Source organism: Coregonus lavaretus (assembly GCF_964263955.1).
Source record: "Coregonus lavaretus genome assembly, chromosome: 27".
NCBI classification, from domain to species: Eukaryota; Metazoa; Chordata; class Actinopteri; order Salmoniformes; family Salmonidae; genus Coregonus; species Coregonus lavaretus.
In genome coordinates, this window is record NC_140014.1 from 9628943 (window position 1) to 9651515 (window position 22573).

The 22573-nt window shown below is 41.9% G+C and overlaps 1 protein-coding gene across 1 annotated transcript; it reads right to left on the bottom strand.

Annotated features, from left to right (window-relative positions):
- Nucleotides 1-20422: 20422 nt before the first annotated feature.
- LOC311102700 (5-hydroxytryptamine receptor 1D-like) lies at nucleotides 20423-21604 on the bottom strand (the record flags this gene model as incomplete). Its single annotated transcript, XM_084144072.1, has 1 exon — nucleotides 20423-21604. The coding sequence occupies one exon, from the start codon at nucleotides 21602-21604 to the stop codon at nucleotides 20423-20425; it is 1182 nt and encodes a 393-aa protein (XP_084000198.1).
- Nucleotides 21605-22573: the final 969 nt, after the last annotated feature.

Consider the following 22573-nt stretch of genomic DNA (forward strand, 5'->3'; position numbering starts at 1 on the left):
GTCTTCTTCCGTGACAATGACACCGTTTCTTCCCCACCATTGTCATCAGAAGACTCTACAATGTCTGGTTCAATGTAAATGTTTTGACCTAAGTCAGGGATTTCCTCATTGTCTGATTCATTTTCATCCTCCAGAAAGTAGCAACTTTTTCAGTTCTTCGTGATATCTTTAAAAAAAAAGCTACGGTAGAAAGGATTATCCACACATACTGAGCAGCTCATGTTATAGATAGAAGCATGCTACATGGCAGACCAAACCTAACTCATCTCTCGGCATGTCCAGCTCATCCATTATCTCAGCTAGCGGGAAGGTTCCTGTATTTTTCCGTGACTAAACCAACTAGGCTCGTAATTTAACCATTTTATTCGTATTTAAGATGGCATAGACTTTTTTTATTAAGGCACGTGAAAGTTCACATGTTCTAGAAGGTTTTTTGATTTTTAATTTCAAAAATATATATAAAAACATTAAAATGCCACTCCTGTGAAGTAGTGATGTGCGACATATGCCCAGTTTCTTGAAATGGGTCACATAGTCTGTTAACTCATACCCAAATAATGTTGTTGACTCATCCTACACTCTTATTTGTGGCCAAAGCATAAATTGGAGGAAAAAAAACACATTAAAAACCCCACCTCAAACTTTTATCTCAAACAAACCATTAAAAAAATACTTTCTATTTCAAGTAGGAGTATGCCTATCAGCGGTCTACTTGCATTAATATTTTTAATGACCAGTATACTCCCACACCATTTCAACACAGAAAATCTGTTTTTCAACATACTTAATGTAAGTATTATTTAATAGAAATCTGGAAACACTGGACAGTTACTTTAATTAGTCGCCATTCTCATCCCTCATTCAGTTCCTCTCTGCCCATGAACCGTTCAGACTAAAGCAACCTGCGGTCTTGTCTAATCTGGGGAGTACAGCTGGTTGGATAGAGAAGTTGAAGCAAAGGCAAACCTTTTGAGATGCATAAAAGCTCTGAATCAGAGATAGTCCGACTTGACCTGTAAACATACTAGACAGCGGGAAGAAAACTGCCTCGGTTCCCTCTATATCTGGAGAATGTTCATCCACAGACAGTTCGTTCAAAGTGTTTCGATCAATAGAGTCTTTAGAATTTGATAGAAGGTTAGTCTTCAGTGGAGCAGAAAGGGTTGCGCAAGTCAGAACTTAACTTCAAGACATTGGGAGGAAGTGGAAGGAAATAATGATAACACAACATTTTGTTAATGGAATATCATAATTTCACTATTAAACTGAACAAAAATATAAACGCAACATGTAAAGTGCTGGTCCCATGTTTCATGAGCTGAAATAAAAGATCCCTGAAATGTTCCATACTCACAAAAAGCTTATTTCTCTCAAATTTAGTGCAAAAATCCGTTCACATCCCTGTTAGTAAGCATTTTATCCTTTGACAAGATAATCCTGATGGGTGTGGCATACAAGAAGCTGATTAAACAGCATGATCATTACACAGGTGCACCTTGTCTTGGGGACAATAAAAGGCCACTCTAAAATGTGCAGTTTTATCACACAACACAATGCCACTGATGTCTCAAGTTTTGAGGGAGTGTGCAATTGGCATGCTGACTGTAGGAATGTCCATCAGAGCTGTTGCCAGAAAATGGAATGTTAATTTCTCTACCATAAACCAACTCCAACGTCGTTTTAGAGTTTTTGGCAGTACGTCCAACCGGTCTCACAACCGCAGACCGCATGTAACCACGCCAGCCCAGGACCTCCACATCCGGCTTCACCTGCAGGAGCGCCCCTGCCCAGTCATGTGAAATTCATACATTAAGATCTAATGAATTTATTTCATTTGACTGATTTCCTTATATGAACTGTAACTCAGCAAAATCTTTGAAATTGTTGCATGGTGCGTTTATATTTTTCAGTATATATAACCATTTGCTGCTGTATTGTATGGGAGCGGCATGTCAGTAATGAGTACTTCACCAGAAAGTGCATTGAAAACCTCAATAATTGCTATGAAAACTGTGGGGCTCATCAGCTATCCTCTGGGCAGACATGTGTACTCAAGCTCGCCAGATATTGCCTCATATAATGAGATATAGCCATTAGTAGTTGAAAGCAACCAGTTTATTGCAGGAATTTTCAGGCCTGCAGTAAAGCGAACTCTTCATTGCATTTCTATGTTAATTAGCCCCACAGTTAGTTTCAAGCATGACAGTAATTATGGAAATCACTACTAAGCCATAATTGCTTGCCCATGGTTTTATAACTATGAGAATACTTTGGACTTCAACAGCTTGGAGTTATAGAATTGTGGTGAAATATGGGGATGTTTAGACCCAGGGATATTGCTGATTTTAGGTGCCCTTCCTATAGTTTCGTTGAGAAACAGTTACAATATCCCAGCATCTCAGCAAAAGCCATGCACATTGTGGTTTAAATATAGCAATCTGTGAAAAAAGATCACATGAGACTTAATGGAGCAGAGAGTGCACCTGGGGTTATAAAGCATTCAATAGCCCTGTTGGTACTGGTCAGGGGGTCAGGCAGGTGGGAATCTATCTACCCAGCACGCTTAGAGTCACTGCCATCTCACCCCCTCGGTCCCTGGAGGAAAGGTTCAGCAAGAGGGAGTGGTTACAGCTTTGATAAATTATGATAAAGCCTATGCTTTATGACCAACATCATTACCTTTAATTACATGTTCCCTCATCCGTTGAATCTAACTTAGCCATTGACCATAATTTTAACAGTTTGCCTGGCTTGTGCCTGTCTGAGTTGGGAATCATTCTAATTTATTCTTCATGATTTAGATATTAATTCAGTCATTAAAGAAACATGAGTGCCTCATGCTTTATTTATTTAAGTTCACACTGCCCTCATCTAACGAGATCATTCAAAGCCTCTGTGTGAACAGGAGGGGACCAGGAAAGTCCACAGGCGATGAATAGTTCAATGGTGGAAACGTCAGTGTCAATCATTCAGAAATCACTGGGAAATAGGTGGAAAAAACAGAAGAAACACGTTCAATTTACTCTGATATAATAAAAAAGCCAACATACCAGAAGGCAGGGTTGGGGTCAATTCCATTTAATTAAATTCAAATTCCAGGTCAGTCTTTGAGATAATTAAATTCCTCTGAATTCCAATGTTAGGTAAATTCCAAGAATTCAATTCCCAGTTCAATATTATCCCCAACAATTCCACAAATTCGAATTCAAATTCAATTTCCTCAAGCTTTAAAATTCTATACTTCTTTCACAGGATTCACGGTTTGTTGCCTGTAAAAAATAAATAATCTGGCAATGTTTTTAAGGACCCAATTAATATAATCCCATTTTTACCACATTCTTGCCGGGATAAGGCTTTTACCTCCTGTGCACATGCCGGCAAGTTTAGGAGTGGGCCGATGTGGGTGAGAGTCTATTTTAATAAATCTATTGAATATACACCATCACTCATTTGTTTAGGCAGATCCTAAGAAACGTTATAAGACTAATAATTTATTTTCACAAGAATAGCGTAGTTTGAGTTTCATTGTGTTACTGGTCAGTGCAGCCTACGCCATGCATGGGGATGCGCTACCGAAATCAACTAATAGCGGGAAACAACGCAATCACACATGACGCATTCTCAGTATGCGAAAATAGAATGTTTAATAGTATACAACATCGAGTACAACATCAAAAATCGAGTACGGTTTAAATGCCAGGAAGTTATACTCCTTTTGGCTCGTCATCTAGTAGAATTCGATTTGCACTTTTCCACAATGCATTGGAAGAGGTGGGCTGCGAGCAGGCCCGGTGCAAAAGGGGGCAATGCCCCCTTAGTTGGAATATTGTGCCCCCTCAGTTTTGTGTCCCTATTCTGTCCCACAATCTGCCCCCTCCGTCATGCCCAACCGATTTTTTGTGTATACTTCATACATGCAACTCCCTTGCACGCATCATACCTACGTCATACACATTTTACCGGTTGAAAAAAACTATTGATTGGCCTTCACAGTAAAAGGGAAGGGTCAATTTAACCGTTTAGGTTTACTTTCAAAGTTACGTACTACGAAGAAGAATAAATAAGTTTCACCGCGCAGCTGGATGGAATTTAGCTAATGTTAACAGTTAGGTAGGTAGCTAATAGCCCCCGCGATATGCAACTTTTCAGGGAAGTTAGGAACCAATATACACAAGCAGTCAGGAAAGCAAAGGCTAACTTTTCAAACAGAAATTTCCATCCTGTAGCACTAACTCCAAAAAGTTTTGGGACACTGTAAAGTCCATGGAGAATAAGAGCACTTCCTCCCAGCTGCCCACTGCACTGAGGCTAGGAAACACTATCACCACCGATAAATCTACAATAATCGAGAATTTCAACAAGCATTTTGCTACAGCTGGCCATGCTTTCCATCTGGCTACCACTAACCCGGCCACCAACTCTGCACCCTCTGCTGCAACTTGCCCATGCCCCCCCCGCTTCTCCTTCACACAAATTCAGACAGCTGATGTTTTGAAAGCGCTGCAAAATCTGGACCCCTACAAATCAGCTGGGCTAGACAATCTGGACCCTTTCTTTCTAAAACTAGCCGCCGAAATTGTCGCTACCCCTATTACTAGTCTGTTCAACCTCTCTTTCATAACGTCTGAGATCCCCAGAGATTGGAAAGCTGCCGCGGTCATCCCCCTCTTCAAAGGGGGTGACACTCTAGATCCAAACTGCTACAGACCTATATCCATCCTGCCCTGCCTTTCGAAAGTATTCGAAAGCCAAGTTAACAAACAGATCATCGACCATTTCGAATACCACCGTACCTTCTCCGCTATGCAATCCGGTTTCCGAGCTGGTCACGGGTGCACTTCAGCCACGCTCAAGGTCCTAAACGATATTATAACCGCGATTGATAATAGACAGTACTGTGCAGCCGTCTTCATCGACCTGGCCAAGGCTTTCGACTCTGTCAACCACCGCATTCTTATTGGCAGACTAAATAGCCTTGGTTTCTCAAATGACTGCCTCGCCTGGTTCACCAACTACTTCTCAGATAGAGTTCAGTGTGTCAAATCGGAGGGCCTGTTGTCTGGACCTATGGCAGTCTCTATGGGGGTGCCACAGGGTTCAATTCTTGGGCCGACACTTTTCTCCGTGTATATCAATGATGTCGCTCTTGCTGCTGGTGACTCTCAGATCCACCTCTACGCAGACGACACCATTTTGTATACATCTGGCCCTTCATTGGACACTGTGTTAACAAACCTCCAAACGAGCTTCAATGCCATACAACAATCCTTCAGTAGCCTCCAACTGCTCTTAAACACTAGTAAAACTAAATGCATGCTTTTCAATCGAACGCTGCTGGCACCCGCCCACCCGACTAGAATCACCACTCTCGACGGGTCTGACCTAGAGTATGTGGACAACTACAAATACCTAGGTGTCTGGTTAGACTGTAAACTCAACTTCCAGACTCACATAAAGAATCTCCAATCCAAAGTTAAATCTAGAATCGGCTTCCTATTTCGTAATAAAGCCTCCTTCACTCATGCTGCCAAACATGCCCTCGTAAAACTGACTATCCTACCGATCCTTGACTTCGGCGATGTCATTTACAAAATAGCCTCCAACACTCTACTCAGCAAATTGGATGTAGTCTATCACAGTGCCATCCGTTTTGTCTCCAAAGCCCCATACACTACCCACCACTGTGACCTGTACGCTCTTGTTGGCTGGTCCTCACTACATGTTCGTCGTCAAACCCACTGGCTCCAGGCCATCTATAAATCACTGCTAGGCAAATCCCCGCCTTATCTTAGCTCATTGGTCACCATAGCAGCACCCACCCGTAGTCTGCGCTCCAGCAGGTATATCTCACTGGTCATTCCCAAAGCCAACACCTCCTTTGGCCGCCATTCCTTCCAGTTCTCTGCTGCCAATGACTGGAACGAATTGCAAAAATCTCTGAAGCTGGAGACTCTTATCTCCCTCAATAACTTTAAGCATCAGTTGTCAGAGCACCTTACCGATCACTGCACCTGTACACAGCCCATCTGAAATTAGCCCACCCAACTACCTCATCCCTATATTGTTATTTATTTTGCTCTTTTGCACCCCAGTATCTCTATTTGCACATAATCTCTTGCACATCTAGCATTCCAGTGTTAATACTATTGTAATTATTCTGCACTATAGCCTATTTATTGCCTTACCTCCATAACTTGCTACATTTGCACACACTGTATATATATTTTCTGTTGTATTTCTGACTTTATGTTTTTTACCCCATATGTAACTCTGTGTTGTTTTTATTGCACTACTTTGCTTTATCTTGGCCAGGTCGCAGTTGTAAATGAGAACCTGTTCTCAACTGGCTTACCTGGTTAAATAAAGGTGAAATAAAAATAAATAAAAAAAATAGGATGATGGATATAAGAAAGTGGCTTCGCCGGGGCACAACGGCAGCATCGGATCAAAGCGGCAGGGAGGGGGAGAAGCCTGCCACAGAGGCCAAAGGCAAGGCCGCTGAGCCGACGCTAATCACCGAGGCCAAGGCCGCCGAGCCCAGCAGCAAAGGCACTTGGGCAACCGTCTTGCAGCCTGCTGACATAGGAGGTAACCAACCTGAGGAGGGGCCTGCAGCCGCCAAGACCGAACCTAGCAGCAGCACCGCCAGTACATTACAAGCATCGACGCCTCCGTTAGTGCCTGACGACCTCGGTGATGAGGAGCCAGCGCAGGTTTGTCTGGGGAAATACCCAACCCACCTGTACTGTGGGATAAAACATTTTGTAGCGCGTGGTTCAAAAGCAGAGAGTGACTGGAATATTCCTGCAAGGCAGATGCAGTTTGATGAGTTATGGGAGAAATACAAGCACACTTGGAAACCCCCGCTCCAAGCAAATGGCAAAGAGTAGTGAGTAGTAATCTAAAAGAATATGTGGTGGAATCAACAATGGGCCAACAAGAAGAGGATAATGAGAGGGTGTGCAAAATACTGTTTTTCAGCACTCTGGATGCTGTACTGGGAGAAATGTCAGCAGGATTTAACGAACAAAACTGCCAACTTGTTGAGGCCATATGTGCCTTGCAACCAGAGAATGAAACCTTTATGGATGTGGTATGGAAAAAGTGAAACCACTGCTGGACTTAATCTCAGGAGATTTTGTGGAAACTGAGTTTACTGTCGCACGCCAGTTTCTACAGACTGAAATCGCCTGATCTGGAGAGAGAAATGGACAACGCAGAGCATTTTGGATAGATACTCCGGGCCTCTAACAGCAATGTCTACTGTGATGATGGCATTGAAGCTGGGATTAACATTTGGCGCATCCATGGCAACTTGCGAGAACTCTTTTTCAACATTGAAAAAATTTATTCAGTGAGCACAGATGGAGCATGTTGCACAGGAGGAAAGAGCAGCTGATTCAACTGGCATTTGAGAGGGATCCTACAAGCAAATTCTGTGGGGAGTGGAATGAGAGACTGCTGAGGAGGTTCAAAACAGCGTCAAGGCGTGTGCAACTCTTTTGAATCTGGGTAAGAACAGGCAGCCTGGTTGGGCTTGTATTATTTTGTTATTTGCTAGCTTTTGGAAATGCGTGGCAAATGTCAGAAATAGGCGTAGACGTGATTTTCTTTATTGGCGTTGCTGCCAAGTCTACTGCTTGATTTCTGTGATGTGATTGGATTGGAAATGTTTGGTTTATAATTTTTTAAAACATTTTAATCATTTAACAGACACTCTTATCCAGAGCAACTTACAGTTAGTGAGTGCATATATTATTTTATTTTATTTTTCATACTGGCCAACCGTGGGAATCGAACCCACAACCCTGGCGTTGCAAACGCCATGCTCTACCCACTTCACTGTATCACAATTCCAGTAGGTCAGAAGTTTACATACACTAAGTTGACTGTGCCTTTAAACAGCTTGGAAAATTCCAGAAAATGATTTCATGGCTTTAGAAGCTTCTGATAGGCTAATTGACATAATTTGAGTCAATTGGAGGTGTACCTGTGGATGTATTTCAAGGCCTACCTTCAAACTCAGTGCCTCATTGCTTGACATCATGGGAAAATCAAAAGAAATCAGCCAAGACCTCAGAAAAAGAATTGTAGACCTCCACAAGTCTGGTTCATCCTTGGAAGCAATTTCCAAACGCCTGAAGGTACCACATTCATCTGTACAAACAATAGTACACAAGTATAAACACCATGGGACCACGCATATCAGTTCATAAACCATGTGTCATGGAATCTGTAAATATAAAATCTCTTCCCAACTATTTAGCAATCTATATGGCACAGCTGTAAATGTTTTGGTCCTTAAATGAAACTGGTATACTTTTTTATTTATCACAATTTTCTTTAACCAATTTTGGTCTTTAATGCAGGGCCAACAGACAAGTTCCTTACTTTTTCCCCCTTCCACTTGTCTCTTCCATTTTTGCGGTAATGCTGCAATTTGTTGGTTGTAAGTTTGGGTAGAGCAGACATTTTCATATTTGTTTGTTAGCTGCATGTGTGACAACTCCACCAGTCCTATTTATACTTTTTTGTTTTTTTATATCTAAAAATCATGTTTTTTTTTTATAGATTAGTATAACATTTCGATGGCCATTATAAATAGATATGCCGATAGTGGACAACCTTGTTTTACTCCTCTTGACAGTTTAATACTTTCTGAGAAGTAACCATTATTTACCAATTTACATCTAGGGTTTTTATACATAACTTTAAGCCATTTATAAAAGATTCTCCAAAATTGAAATATTCCAGACATTTATATATAAATTCCAGTCATACTTTATCAAAAGCCTTTTCAAAGTCTGTGAAAGAGGCAACTCCGGGATGCTGACTTTCTAGGCAGAGTTGCAAAGAAAAAGCCATATCTCAGACTGGCCAATAAAAAGAAAATATTAAGATGGGCAGTCTGAGATATGGCTTTTTCTTTGCAACTCTGCCTAGAAGGTCAGCATCCCGGAGTCGCCTCTTCACTGTTGACATTGAGACTGGTGTTTTGTGGGTACTATTTAATGAAGCTGCCAGTTGAGGACCTGGCCATTTTGAGCATGTAATCGAACCCACAATTGCTGATGCTCCAGATACTCAACTAGTCTCAAGAAGGGCAGTTTTATTGCTTCTTTAATCAGCACAACAGTTTTCAGCTGTGCTAACATAATTGCAAAAGGGTTTTCTAATTATCAATTAGCCTTTTAAAATGATAAACTTGAATTAGCAAACACAATGTGCCATTGGAACACAGGACTGATGGTTGCTGATAATGGGCCTCTGTACGCCTCTGTAGATATTCCATAAAAAATCAGCCGTTTCCAGCTACAATAGCCATTTGCAACATTAACAATGTCTACAATGTATTTCTGATCAATTTTATATTATTTTAATGGACAAAAAAATTGCTTTTCTTTCGAAAATAAGGATATTTCTAAGTAACCCCAAAGTTTTGAACGGTAGTGTATATCTCACTAGGTCAGGATATTTAAGCCTCCATATATCTACTAGTTTCAATATATCCATGATATTAGCGATTTCCTTAAGTGCATGAGGGTGATAGTTTGTAGTGTGATTTCCTTTACGGTCCATTGAGGTATTTAAAACCGTATTATAATCTCCCACCATGATAATAGTCTTGCATTGCTTGTAGGTTTGATCAATTATTAGATATTTTCAAAGAAGCGTAGATCATCATTATTTGGACCGTATAGATTAATGAGCCAAATTTGTTTATTGTCCAATAACATATCTAAAATAATCGATCTACCTTGCGGATCTGTTTGGACAATTTGCACATTCGGATAAAAATTATTGTTAATTAATATCATCACCCCTTTTGAGTTTCTTTGCCCATGGGAGAAGTATATTTCGCCCCCCCCCCCCCCCCCCCCCCCCAAGTCCTTTTTCCACACAACTTCATCAAAATTGTTGAATGAGTTTCCTGTAAACAATAGATATTATATTCCTTCTCTTTTAGCCAGGTAAATACTGATTGTCTATTCTTATTATCTGCTAAGCCATTACAACCATAACTGGCTATACTTATTTACCATTTACCTTAATGAGAAATACTGTAAGTTTCAATTCTATTTATCATAATAAATGTTTGTAAATTTACCATTAAAAAGTACCATAATGATTGAGTGTCCATACAGCTGTACCATGATATTTGCATTGCTGCTAAGTAAACCTCCAATTGTTCTTCACTATTCCACCCTCTAAAACCTCATGCGAAGGATTAACTATAACCAGGATTGCCATTACAAAAATGACATTTTTGGCAAGCAATTATTGTGATTCATCCGATATTGTCCCTAATATCATTACCCCATAGCAACAGATGTGGGACACACACACACACACCACCCTTCCCCCACAAACAACCACTAGATCAGATGTTCAACAGCTGTTCCATCCCCGAGCCAAGGAAGAAGAAAGGACTTGATGTGTGTGAATGCATATACAGTTGTAGCTGTTTGAGAAGGCATGCAAAATTGAGCAAGAATGGGGAGTTTTGATTAACCAATGTCAGGTCCTAGCTGATGGAGCTCAGATTCACCCACTTCCCCTGAAACACACACACGCTGGTACCCCGTTGACGATTTTCCCAAGCATCTCTGTGCAGTCAGACCTTTGATTATTTGGTGCCACCAGGGCCACAATAATTTGCCCCCTCTCTGATTGTTCGAGTGTGACCCCCTCCCCATGGGTTACTGCAGCTAGTGTTGCCAGCACTGCCACTACCTGGGTGGGGACACCCCACCGGAATCCTCACCGGCTAAGTACAAGGTTGTCAAGGTTCTCATTAGCAGCTTTAAGAAATTCCTTGTATATTTTGCTCACAAATCCGGGGGCTTTGGCTTTGTAGTACCAACCCTGCCAGGCAGGCTCAGAATCTTAAGGGGGAGAGGTGCTGCTTTAGTGGTTCTCTGACCGCATTTGATCTTTCTGTCTTGGCTGCGTATAGGCTACTATATTTATAATTTATTTTAAAATGTATTTCCCATATCTGCATAAAATTGAAAGCTCTCCCTGTCACAACTCCTGCTTGCAGACACACATGGGATCTGGTATTTGCAACCATTTTCTTTTTTCACTCATTTAACTCCACACTTTTCCAAACACAAAAACACACCCCACCTTCCTTCACAATACACCCTCACATACCCACATACTGTGCCTTCTATGTCCTCTGTTTGCTGTGTTTTTATCCCTACCATGTTGATTCCTACCTAATTTCAGACTTTTGAGTACTTTGTGTTCCAGTTCCTTATATTTGAAGATGTCTTTTTAAAATAACTATCCTTTCTTCTAGTGCTGTTTTCATGACTTGCCCTCATGGGCTGAGGATCAACGATGCCAGCTAGGCAAAGGTTTGAACACCCCCTTTGCTGGAGGACAGTTTTATGACCTGTCGTAAATTCCTTACCGAAACTTTATTTTCCGTGCCATGCAGTATTGGCAGAGGGAATTTCCCTGTGAGCCAAGACTCCAACATCCAAAAGTGGATAATGAAACAATATTCCTACTTAAAAGAATGTGGGAAATGGTCGGTGGCGACTTAAAGAACAATCATGTCAAATTCGTTACTATGTGATGTCATTAAAGACGGTGGAACAACATAACTGTATCTCTGGAGGGCTACACTTTCCAGTTATGAGGTTTGCATCTAATTGTTGTATAAAACAAATGATTAAGTATAATAATACTTTTGTGAAGATAACAATGTGATTTTAGCATTCTAGATGAGATTATTATTTTCCAAATTGATTTGTTCTCAGTCAGTGTCCACGCCCAGATGAGCACAAACATGATGGAAAGCCCCTAAAAGTGCATAAAAAGCCTCGTGACAAAATTCACCTCAGACCAGCAAGCCCCACGGCTTAAAATTGTTGAAACTCTACAGACCAGCAGACGTGAAGCGTGAGCTAAACGTTGTAAAATGGTTGAATTTCTACAACACCAGAAAGACCAGAAAACGTGAGACGTTAGTCCACACATTTGAAATGGAGAAACTCTGAATCTCTCAACCTCTACACGAGGTGAAGAAGAAGAAAATGCACTAGACCTTATCATTTCAGTCTGCAGCTGGCTTGTATAGTCGTCTAGAGAACTTTCACTAAAGACATGAGAGAGGAGAGGACAATCCCTCTCAGACAACCGCTGGTACATCTGAAGTAGCCATTCTAACCACAACTACGACCAGAAACTCTACCAAAGACACTGAGATCTCTGGTAGGCAAACCAGAGTCCTACATCATCAACTGAACTATTGAGGACAGCAACACCTAAATACATGTTGCATTTCTAATCCGATTGAGCGATTATTAGGGTGCATACAGTTGAAGTCGGAAGTTTACATGCACTTAGGTTGGAGTCATTAAAACTTGTTTTTCAACCACTCCACAATTTCTTGTTAACAAACTATAGTTTTGGCAAGTCGGTTAGGACATCTACTTTGTGCATGACACAAGTCATTTTTCCAACAACTGTTTACAGACAGATTATTTCACTTATAATTCACTGTATCACAATTCCAGTGGGTCAGAAGTTTACATACACTAAGTTGACTGTGCCTTTAAACAGCTTGGAAAATTCCAGAAAATGATGTCATGACTTTAGAAGCTTCTGATAGGCTAATTGACATCATTTGAGTCAATTGGAGGTGTACCTGTGGATGTATTTCAAGGCCTACCTACAAACTCAGTGCCTCTTTGCTTGACATCATGGGAAAATCAAAAGAAATCAGCCAAGACCTCAGACCAAAAATTGTAGACCTCCACAAGTCTGGTTCATCCTTGGGAGCAATTTCCAAATGCCTGAAGGTACCACGTTCATCTGTACAAATAATAGTACGAAAGTATAAACACCATGGGACCACGCAGCCATCATACTGCTCAGGAAGGAGACACGTTCTGTCTCCTAGAGATGAACGTACTTTGGTGCGAAAAGTGCAAATCAATCCCAGAACAAAAGCAAAGGACATTGTGAAGATGCTGGATGAAAACCGGTACAAAAGTGTCAATATCCACAGTAAAACGAGTCCTATATCGACATAACCTGAAAGGCCGCTCAGCAAGGAAGAAGCCACTGCTCCAAAACCACCATAAAAAAGCCAGACTACGGTTTGCAACTGCACATGGGGACAAAGATCGTACTTTTTGGAGAAATGTCCTCTGGTCTGATGAAACAAAAATAGAACTGTTTGGCCATAATGACCATCGTTATGTTTGGAGGAAAAAGGGGAAGGCTTGCAAGCCGGAGAACACCATCCCAACCGTGAAGCACGGGGGTGGCAGCATCATGCTGTGGGGGTGCTTTGCTGCAGGAGGGACTGGTGCACTTCACAAAATAGATGGCATCATGAGGAAGGAAAATGATGTGGATATATTGAAGCAACATCTCAAGACATCAGTCAGGAAGTTAAAGCTTGGTCGCAAATAGGTCTTCCAAATGGACAATGACCCCAAGCATACTTCCAAAGTTGTGGCAAAATGGCTTAAGGACAAGAAAGTCAAGGTATTGGAGTGGCCATCACAAAGCCCTGACCTCAATCCTATAGAAAATGTGTGGGCAGAACTGAAAAAGCATGTGCGAGCAAGGAGGCCTACAAACCTGTCTCAGTTACACCAGCTCTGTCAGGAGGAATGGGCCAAAATTTCCCCAACTTATTGTGGGAAGCTTGTGGAAGGCTACCCTAAATGTTTGACCCAAGTTAAACAATTTAAAGGCAATGATACCAAATACTAATTGAGTGTATGTAAACTTCTGACCCAATGAGAATGTGATGAAATAAATAAAAGCTGAAATAAATCATTCTCTCTACTATTATTCTGACATTTCACATTCTTAAAATAAAGTGGCGATCCTAACTGACCTAAGACAGGGAATTTATATAATAATAAAATAATAATATGCCATTTAGCAGACGCTTTTATCCAAAGCGACTTACAGTCATGCGTGCATACATTTTTTTTTGTGTATGGGTGGTCCCGGGGATCGAACCCACTACCTTGGCGTTACAAGCGCCGTGCTCTACCAGCTGAGCTCAGGAATTGTGAAAGACTGAGTTTAAATGTATTTGGCCAAGGTGTATGTACAGTCGTGGTCAAAAGTTTTGAGAATGACACAAGTATTGGTATTCACAAAGTTTGCTGCTTCAGTGTTATGAGATATTTTTGTCAGATGTTACTATGGTATACTGAAGTATAATTACAAGCATTCCATAAGTGTCAAAGGCTTTTATTGACAATTACATTAAGTTTATGCAAAGAGTCAATATTTGCAGTGTTGACCCTTCTTTTTCAAGACCTCTGCAATCCGCCCTGGCATGCTGTCAATTAACTTCTGGACCACATCCTGACTGATGGCAGCCCATTCTTGCATAATCAATGCTTGGAGTTTGTCAGAACATGTGGGGTTTTGTTTGTTTGTTTGCCTCTTGAGGATCGACCACAAGTTCTCAATGGGATTAAGGTCTGGGGAGTTTCCTGGCCATGGACCTAAAATTTCGATGTTTTGTTCCCCGAGCCACTTAGTTATCACTTTTGCCTTATGGCAAGGTGCTCCATCATGCTGGAAAAGGCATTGTTCGTCACCAAACTGTTCCTGGATGGTTGGGAGAAGTTGCTCTCGGAGGATGTGTTGGTACCATTCTTTATTCATGGCTGTGTTCTTAGGCAAAATTGTGAGTGAGTCCTCTCCCTTGGCTGAGAAGCAACCCCACACATGAATGGTCTCAGGATGCTTTACTGTTGGCATGACACAGGACTGATGGTAGCGCTCACCTTGTCTTCTCCGGACAAGTTTTTTTCAGGATGCCCCAAACAATCGGAAAGGAGATTCATCAGAGAAAATGACTTTACCCCAGTCCTCAGCAGTCCAATCCCTGTACCTTTTGCAGAATATCAGTCTATCCCTGATGTTTTTCCTGGAGAGAAGTGGCTTCCACGCTGCCCTTCTTGACACCAGGCCATCCTCCAAAAGTCTTCGCCTCACTGTGAGTGCAGATGCACTCATACCTGCCTGCTGACATTCCTGAGCAAGCTCTGCACTGGTGGTGCCCCGATTCCACAGCAGAATCAACTTTAGGAGACGGTCCTGGCGCTTGCTGGACTTTTTTGGGTGCCCTGAAGCCTTCTTCACAACAATTGAACCTCTCTCCTTGAAGTTCTTGATGATCCGATAAATGGTTGATTTAGGTGCAATCTTACTAGCAGCAATATCCTTGCCTGTGAAGCCCTTTTTGTGCAAAGCAATGATGACGGCACGTGTTTCCATGCAGGTAACCATGGTTAACAGAGGAAGAACAATGATTTCAAGCACCACCCTCCTTTTAATGCTTCCAGTCTGTTATTCTATCTCAATCAGCATGACAGAGTGATCTCCAGCCTTGTCCTCGTCAACACTCTCACCTGTGTTAACGAGAGAATCACTGATATGATGTCAGCTGGTCCTTTTGTGGCAGGGCTGAAATGCAGTGGAAATGTTTTTTGGGGATTAAGTTCATTTTCATGGCAACTTAACATTTTAATTGCAATTCATCTGATCACTCTTCATAACATTCTGGAGTATATGCAAATTGCCATCATAAAAACTGAGGCAGCAGACTTTGTGAAAATTAATATTTGTGTCATTATCAAAACTTTTGACCACGACTATACACTGAGTGTACCAAACTAATATTGAGTTGCACCCCCTTTTGCCATCAGAACAGCCTCAATTCGTCGGGGCATGGACTCTCCAAGGTGTCGAAAGCATTCCACAGGGATGCTGTCTCATGTTGACTCCAATGCTTCCCACAATTGTGTCAAGTTGGCTGGATGTCCTTTGGGTGGTGGACCATTCTTGATACACACTGGAGCGTGAAAATCCCAGCAGCGTTACAGTTCTTGACACACTCAAAGGCACTTAAATCTTTTGCCTTGCCCATTCACCCTCTCAATGGCACATACACAAAATCCATGTCTCAAGGCTTAAAAATCCTTATTTAAATGTCTCCTCCCCTTCATCTGGGGTTAATAGTTTTGCACTCCCAAGTGGTGCAGCGGGCTAAGGCACTGCATCTCAGTGCTAAAGGCGTCACTACAAACCCTGGTTAGATTCCAGGCTGTATCACAATCCGGCAGTGATTGGGAGTCCCATAGGGCGGCACACAATTGGCCGGGTTAGGCTGTCATTGTAAATAAGAATTTGTTCTTAACTGACTTGCCTATCTAAATAAAGGTTTTTAAAAAATCTACAATGACTTAAGTGGATTTAACAAGTGACATCTATAACGGATCATAGCGTTCACCTGGTAAGTCTATGTCTACACTCAGTGTAGTGGTAGGCATATGGTAGGTAGACTTGTTCTGATTGAAGTGCATTCCCCCTCATATACCAGTAGGAATCACTGTTCAGGCAGGAATCATTGGACTGTGGCTTCACATTTTATTTCGGTTCATTACATTTACGTCATTTAGCAGACGCTCTTATCCAGAGCGACTTAGGGTTAAGTGCCTTGCTTAAGGGCACATTGACAGATTTTTCCCCTAGTCGGCTCTGGGATTAGAACCAGCGACCTTTCGGTTACTGGCAAAACGTTCTTACCCACTAAGCTACCTGCCGCCTTTATGACATGATGTTGAAACAATGTAATTGATTCAAACATATAATTTTAATATCAACATTGAAAGAAGGTCAAATAAAATGTCAAATATAATCAAATATAAAGTCAACATAATTTCAACCACCCAATAGATATTGACTATAGGATGAAAAAGATTTACAACACAATTTCAACATATACAGTTGAAGTCAGAAGTTTACGTGCACCACATTTAAACTCAGTTTTTCACAATTCCTGACATTTAATCCTAGTAACAATTCCCTGTTTTAGGTCAGAATGTGAAATGTCAGAATAATAGTAGAGAGAATTATTTATTTCAGCTTTTATTTCTTTCATCACATTCCCAGTGGGTCAGAAGTTTACATACACTCAATTAGTATTTGGTAGCATTGCCTTTAAATTGTTTAACTTAGGTCAAACGTTTCGGGTAGCCTTCCACAAACTTCCCACAATAAGTTAGGTGAATTTTGGCCCATTCCTCCTGACAGAGCTGGTGTAACTGAGTCAGGTTTGTAGGCCTCCTTGCTCGCACACGCTTTTTCAGTTCTGCCCACTCATTTTCTATAGGATTGAGGTAAGGGCTTTGTGATGGCCACTCCAATACCTTGACTTTGTTGTCCTTAAGCCATTTTGCCACAACTTTAGAAGTATACTTGGGGTCATTGTCCATTTGGAAGACCCATTTACGACCAAGCTTTAACTTGTCTTGAGATGTTGCTTCAATATATCCACATCATTTTCCTTCCTCATGATGCCATCTATTTTGTGAAGTGCACCAGTCTCTCCTGCAGCAAAGCACCCCCACAGCATGATGCTGCCACCCCCGTTCTTCACGGTTGGGATGGTGTTCTTCGGCTTGCAAGCGACCCCCTTTTCCTCCAAACATAACGATGGTCATTATGGCCAAACAGTTCTATTTTTGTTTCATCAGACCAGAGGACATTTCTCCAAAAAGTACGATCTTTGTCCCCATGTGCATTTGCAAACCGTAGTCTGGCTTTTTTTATGGCGGTTTTGGAGCAGTGGCTTCTTCCTTGCTGAGGGCCTTTCAGGTTATGTCGATATAGGACTCGTTTTACTGTGGATATAGATACTTTTGTACCTGTTTCCCCCAGAATCTTTACAAGGTCCTTTGCTATTGTTCTGGGATTGATTTGCACTTTTTGCACCAAAGTAGGTTTATCTCTAGGAGACAGAACGCATCTCCTTCCTGAGCGGTATGACGGCTGCGTCGTCCCATGGTGTTTATACTTGCGTACTATTGTTTGTACAGATGAACGTGGTACCTTCAGGCATTTGGAAATTGCTCCCAAGGATGAACCAGACTTGTGGAGGTCTACAATTCTTTTTCTGAGGTCTTGGCTGATTTCTTTTGATTTTCCCATGATGTCAAGCAATGAGGCAGTGAGTTTGAAGGTAGACCTTGAAATACATCCACAGGTACACCTCCGATTGACTCAAATGATGTCAATTAGCCTATCAGAACCTTCTAAAACCATGACATCATTTTCTGGAATTTTCCAAGCTGTTTAAAGGCACAGTCAACTTAGTGTACGTAAACTTCTGACCCACTGGAATTGTGATACAGTGAATTATAAGTGAAATAATCTGTCTGTAAACAATTGTTGGAAAAATGACTTGTGTCATGCACAAAGTAGATGTCCTAACCGACTTGCGAAAACTATAGTTTGTTAACAAGAAATTTGTGGAGTGGTTGAAAAACAAGTTTTAATGACTCCAACCTAAGTGTATGTAAACTTCTGACTTCAACTGTACATATTTCTAATTATTATGTAGACATTAGTTTGATGTAACAACCTGATAGTCAGTTTAAGTCAATGTAAATTGATGTTTTACCCTAATTTCAATGTTTACATGTTTACTGGTTAAAAATGATATGAAAACACAGATTTCACGTCACAATCGGTTGACAGATGACATTGAAACAACGGTGATTCAACCAGTGTGTGCTCAGTGGGTTTACAGTAGTTTATGCAGATTCATTTGTTGCCAGGGAACAGGACATCATTCATTTTTAGGTTATATCCAAAGGTAAATGCTGTCTCCTACATAGAGAACAGGCTCCTCGAATGTGGATAATGTTTAAACTTTAATCAGTTGGATACAATAAGCTGATGCCACACTGGTGAAAAATGTCCACATTTCATTCACTGCAACTCGCCCCTCCCCACACATCATTTCACCTAGAGCAAGGTGACAACTCCTCCACACATAAACAAATGCACCCACACAGTAAGACTGAATCTTTACATATTTCTCTATTGTACTGTATCACAGACGTGTGAAGGAAGATCAGCCTCTGTATGTGACACTTCTGTAACAACTTGCCATGTCTTTTCCATTTCAATGGGGCCTTATATTCCACTGCTCAGTTATAATCCACGGATTAATTACCTCATGTCTTTCATCCAAAGAAGGACCAGTTCTCATACTTCATAGACTCCTTCATTTGTCTCAAACATGTATGATAAGTCAGTTCCTTTGGGGTCTGTAATATCCCAACCCAAACCCTAATTTATAATGAGTTTCATAGTCTTTGGAATATTTTATTAATTTATTTTTATGCATGCATAAGTCTCTAGTAAGGAAATATCTAAAAGACCTGTGGCACTTCATAAGCCTGTCAATGAAGTTCCAATGTACAAAAAATGTAGAGACAAAACACAATGGGAATGTGTGTTTACAACATGAACAAATGCCACAGTACAGCGTTTTATATGAATATACCCTATATTCCCATACCGGTATTTACTAAGAATGGCGAGAGAATAGGTTACAAAAGGGGTTCCCAACCCCAACATGTAAAAAGAAAGTGATGTAATCAACGGCCAATGTCTACTTTTTAAATTGGGCTATGACAGTCTATTACAAATCAGTTTGATAGTACTTTTGGCAGTATTTCAAGCTGAAGGAAGTATGGTTTGAAGTGACTGAAATGCATCAGAAAGGTATTGGGAAATTCAGAAGATCATCAGGTGACAATTTTGCATGATCGTCTGTGTAGAAAATAATATAATCAATAACCACGTTTTGATACAACCATTTCATACAGATTAATCACCTGGCGCATGAAAAAATGGGCAGAAGGAAACATGAAATGCCTGAATAATTTTATAAATGCCAAGAGACAATTTGTTCATTCGACATGGTGAGAAACGTCTGACCTCTGTGATTGCCAACAAGGGTTTTGCCACCAAGTACTAAGTCATGTTTTGCAGAGGGGTCAAATACTTATATCCCTCATTAAAATGCAAATCAATTTATAACATTTTTGACATGCGTTTTTCTGGATTTTTTTGTTGTTATTCTGTCTCTCACTGTTCAAATAAACCTACCATTAAAATGATAGACTGATCATTTCTTTGTCAGTGGGCAAACGTACAAAATCAGCAGGGGATCAAATCCTTTTTTCCCTCACTGTAGCTAATGATGTTATTTTCCTCCCAGGCTGATTTAGTGCCTGGTCTTGTCCACTCTGTTCTAATGAGGCTTGTGGGCATTGTAGAGGGAAACAGAAGACACATACATGTTCCAAAGTCTTATCTTTCAGTGAAGGGGTCATAATATTTTGTAACTTCAACCGTAAAAAATTGTTTTGCCACATCTGTAGGAAGAAAACAGAAACCGCTCTGTTTAGCGGCTACCGAAGGTTACTGACGTAACCCCGGTTTTATGAACCAAGCACAATTATTATTTTTTACTTCAGAGTTTCTCTCACGACCCCATTTTAAAATCAGGAGACCCCATGTTTGGGAAATGCTGGGTTATGTTATATTTTGAATGTACAATACTCGCATTCCCTTAGTAGCATCTCTTGAACTTGATGAGTTTGTGGAAGGCCAGTTTGAACTCGTCATTGAAGGCGGTGTAGATGACGGGATTGATGAGCGAGTTCAGGTAGCCAAGCCAGGTGAACACGTCGAAGAGCACTGGGTGGAACCAGCATTCTTTGCAGATGGCCAGTACCAGGGTGCCCACGAAAAAGGGTAGCCAGCACATGATGAAGGCTCCCAGGATGATGCCCAGCGTCTTGGTGGCCTTCTTCTCCCGGGCGGTGCACAGACGCTTCCTCTCCAGCACACTGTCAGCCAGCTTCACCTTCACACAGTTATTGAAGAGAGGCGACCCACCACTGCCTCCTCCTCCACCTCCGTTTACTGCCACTCCTCCCACGTTGCCTCCCCCTCCGGGGTGCAGGTGGCCCTCTACATTAGAGGCGGAGTTGATGGAGCAGAGGGAGGAGCCGGCCGACGTCTGTATGAGCTGGGCCGTGGTGAAACGCTTGCCGCACGACACTGGCGTCTTAAAGATGCGCGAGCGGGCTGCCACGTAGATCCGGCCGTAGAGGATGATCAGCAGCACGGTGGGCACATAGAACGCCCCGAAGGTGGAGTAGAGCGTGTAGGAGATCTGATCCGTGTTCACCATGCACTCCATCACCTCCTCGTTGGCCTTGGCCTGCCTCCAGAAGAGCGGCGGCATGGAGATGGAGATGGAGATCACCCATACCACCGCTATCATCAGGCCCGCTCGACGCATTGTCCGGCGCTTGGAGTACTCCAGGGCGTCAGTGATGGCCCAGTAACGGTCCAGCGCGATGACGCACAGGTGCAGGATGGAGGCAGTGCAGAAGGTGATGTCCAATGACAGCCAGATGTCACAGACAATCTGCCCCAGGGCCCAAGTCTTACTCACTGTGTACAAGATGCTGATAGGCATGACCAGGATGGACACCAGCAGGTCTGTCACGGCCAGCGAGCCGATCAGAAAGTTGGCTGGCGTGTGCAGCTTCCGGGTCAGGAATATGGTAGCGATGACAAAGGCATTGGACAGCACAGTGGCCAGGGTGACGATTGCCAGGATGGCTGACAGGAAGATCTGGAACCCCAGGAGAGTGGCCTCGTCCCATAGTGCCTCTGTGGGTTCAGAGCTCTCCGTGGCGTTGGTGAAGAACGGATCCACAGAGCTATTATCCTGATCCATGTTGCCTTTCCCCTTTAACCCTTTGTTCCAGGTCTAGATGAGCCACATCACCAAAATCAAATCAGGGCCTATGCTTTCTTTTGTCTTCTCAGCATGGTGCCGAGGGCTGCACTGATGGATGTCACTGTTGGTTGTCACACGTATCCATGGGATCTGATGGATCCTTTATCCATAATTTCAGTCTTGGAGACACACTGGGTTCTTTGTAAATCTCCATTTTGGAGATTGTCTCAAAGGTGATGATTGCTATTTAGTTTCATATTAGAGCTTTTGATTATACTCGTACCATTTCAATGCACAACTAATAAAGCTAGTATAGTTGCTGAATCACTGTCCATTTCAGCAGACACACTAATATAGGTTTAATACAGCAGTCTGGCTGAGGGACGGTAGACACTGATTTGTATTCCGCTCATCTCATCAAACTGTTATCTCTCTTGCCCAAGCTCTTATCTCCACTCCAGCCAGGCCGAGCATAACAACTCAGACGCTGACTTCCTATCAACTGCTGCTTTCATAGTCTCCTCCTCTTTCAATAACCCTCAGTGGGTAAAATCTACACTCAAAGATTATGGTGATACACAGGGTTGGCTCGCTCTGTCCTAATTATAAGCTGAACCAGGGTTAATTTAATTTGGGCTCAGCGCCAAAGCCTGGGCGGTCCAGTCTTGTTGATATTGAGGGTGAACTAGAATGTTAACATGATCCACATGAGGGGAGAAAAGGTCTGTAAGTCCTTTTCAACCAGTCCAGTAAAGGACCAAAGTCAATATCACTTCTTCATTCCATATGTTTTTGGCTTGGCCTTAGAAATGTGCCACTCAATGCGATAAAGAGCAAGACGTTTGCAGACTCCCAGTGGGATGAAGCACAGCATGTGTTAATATAGATTTTTGATGTGTGTTCACTGTTTTCCTGTCAAAGCTTTGTTGGTCAGTTAAGCATGCAGGTGTGAGGTCCAGATGGGAA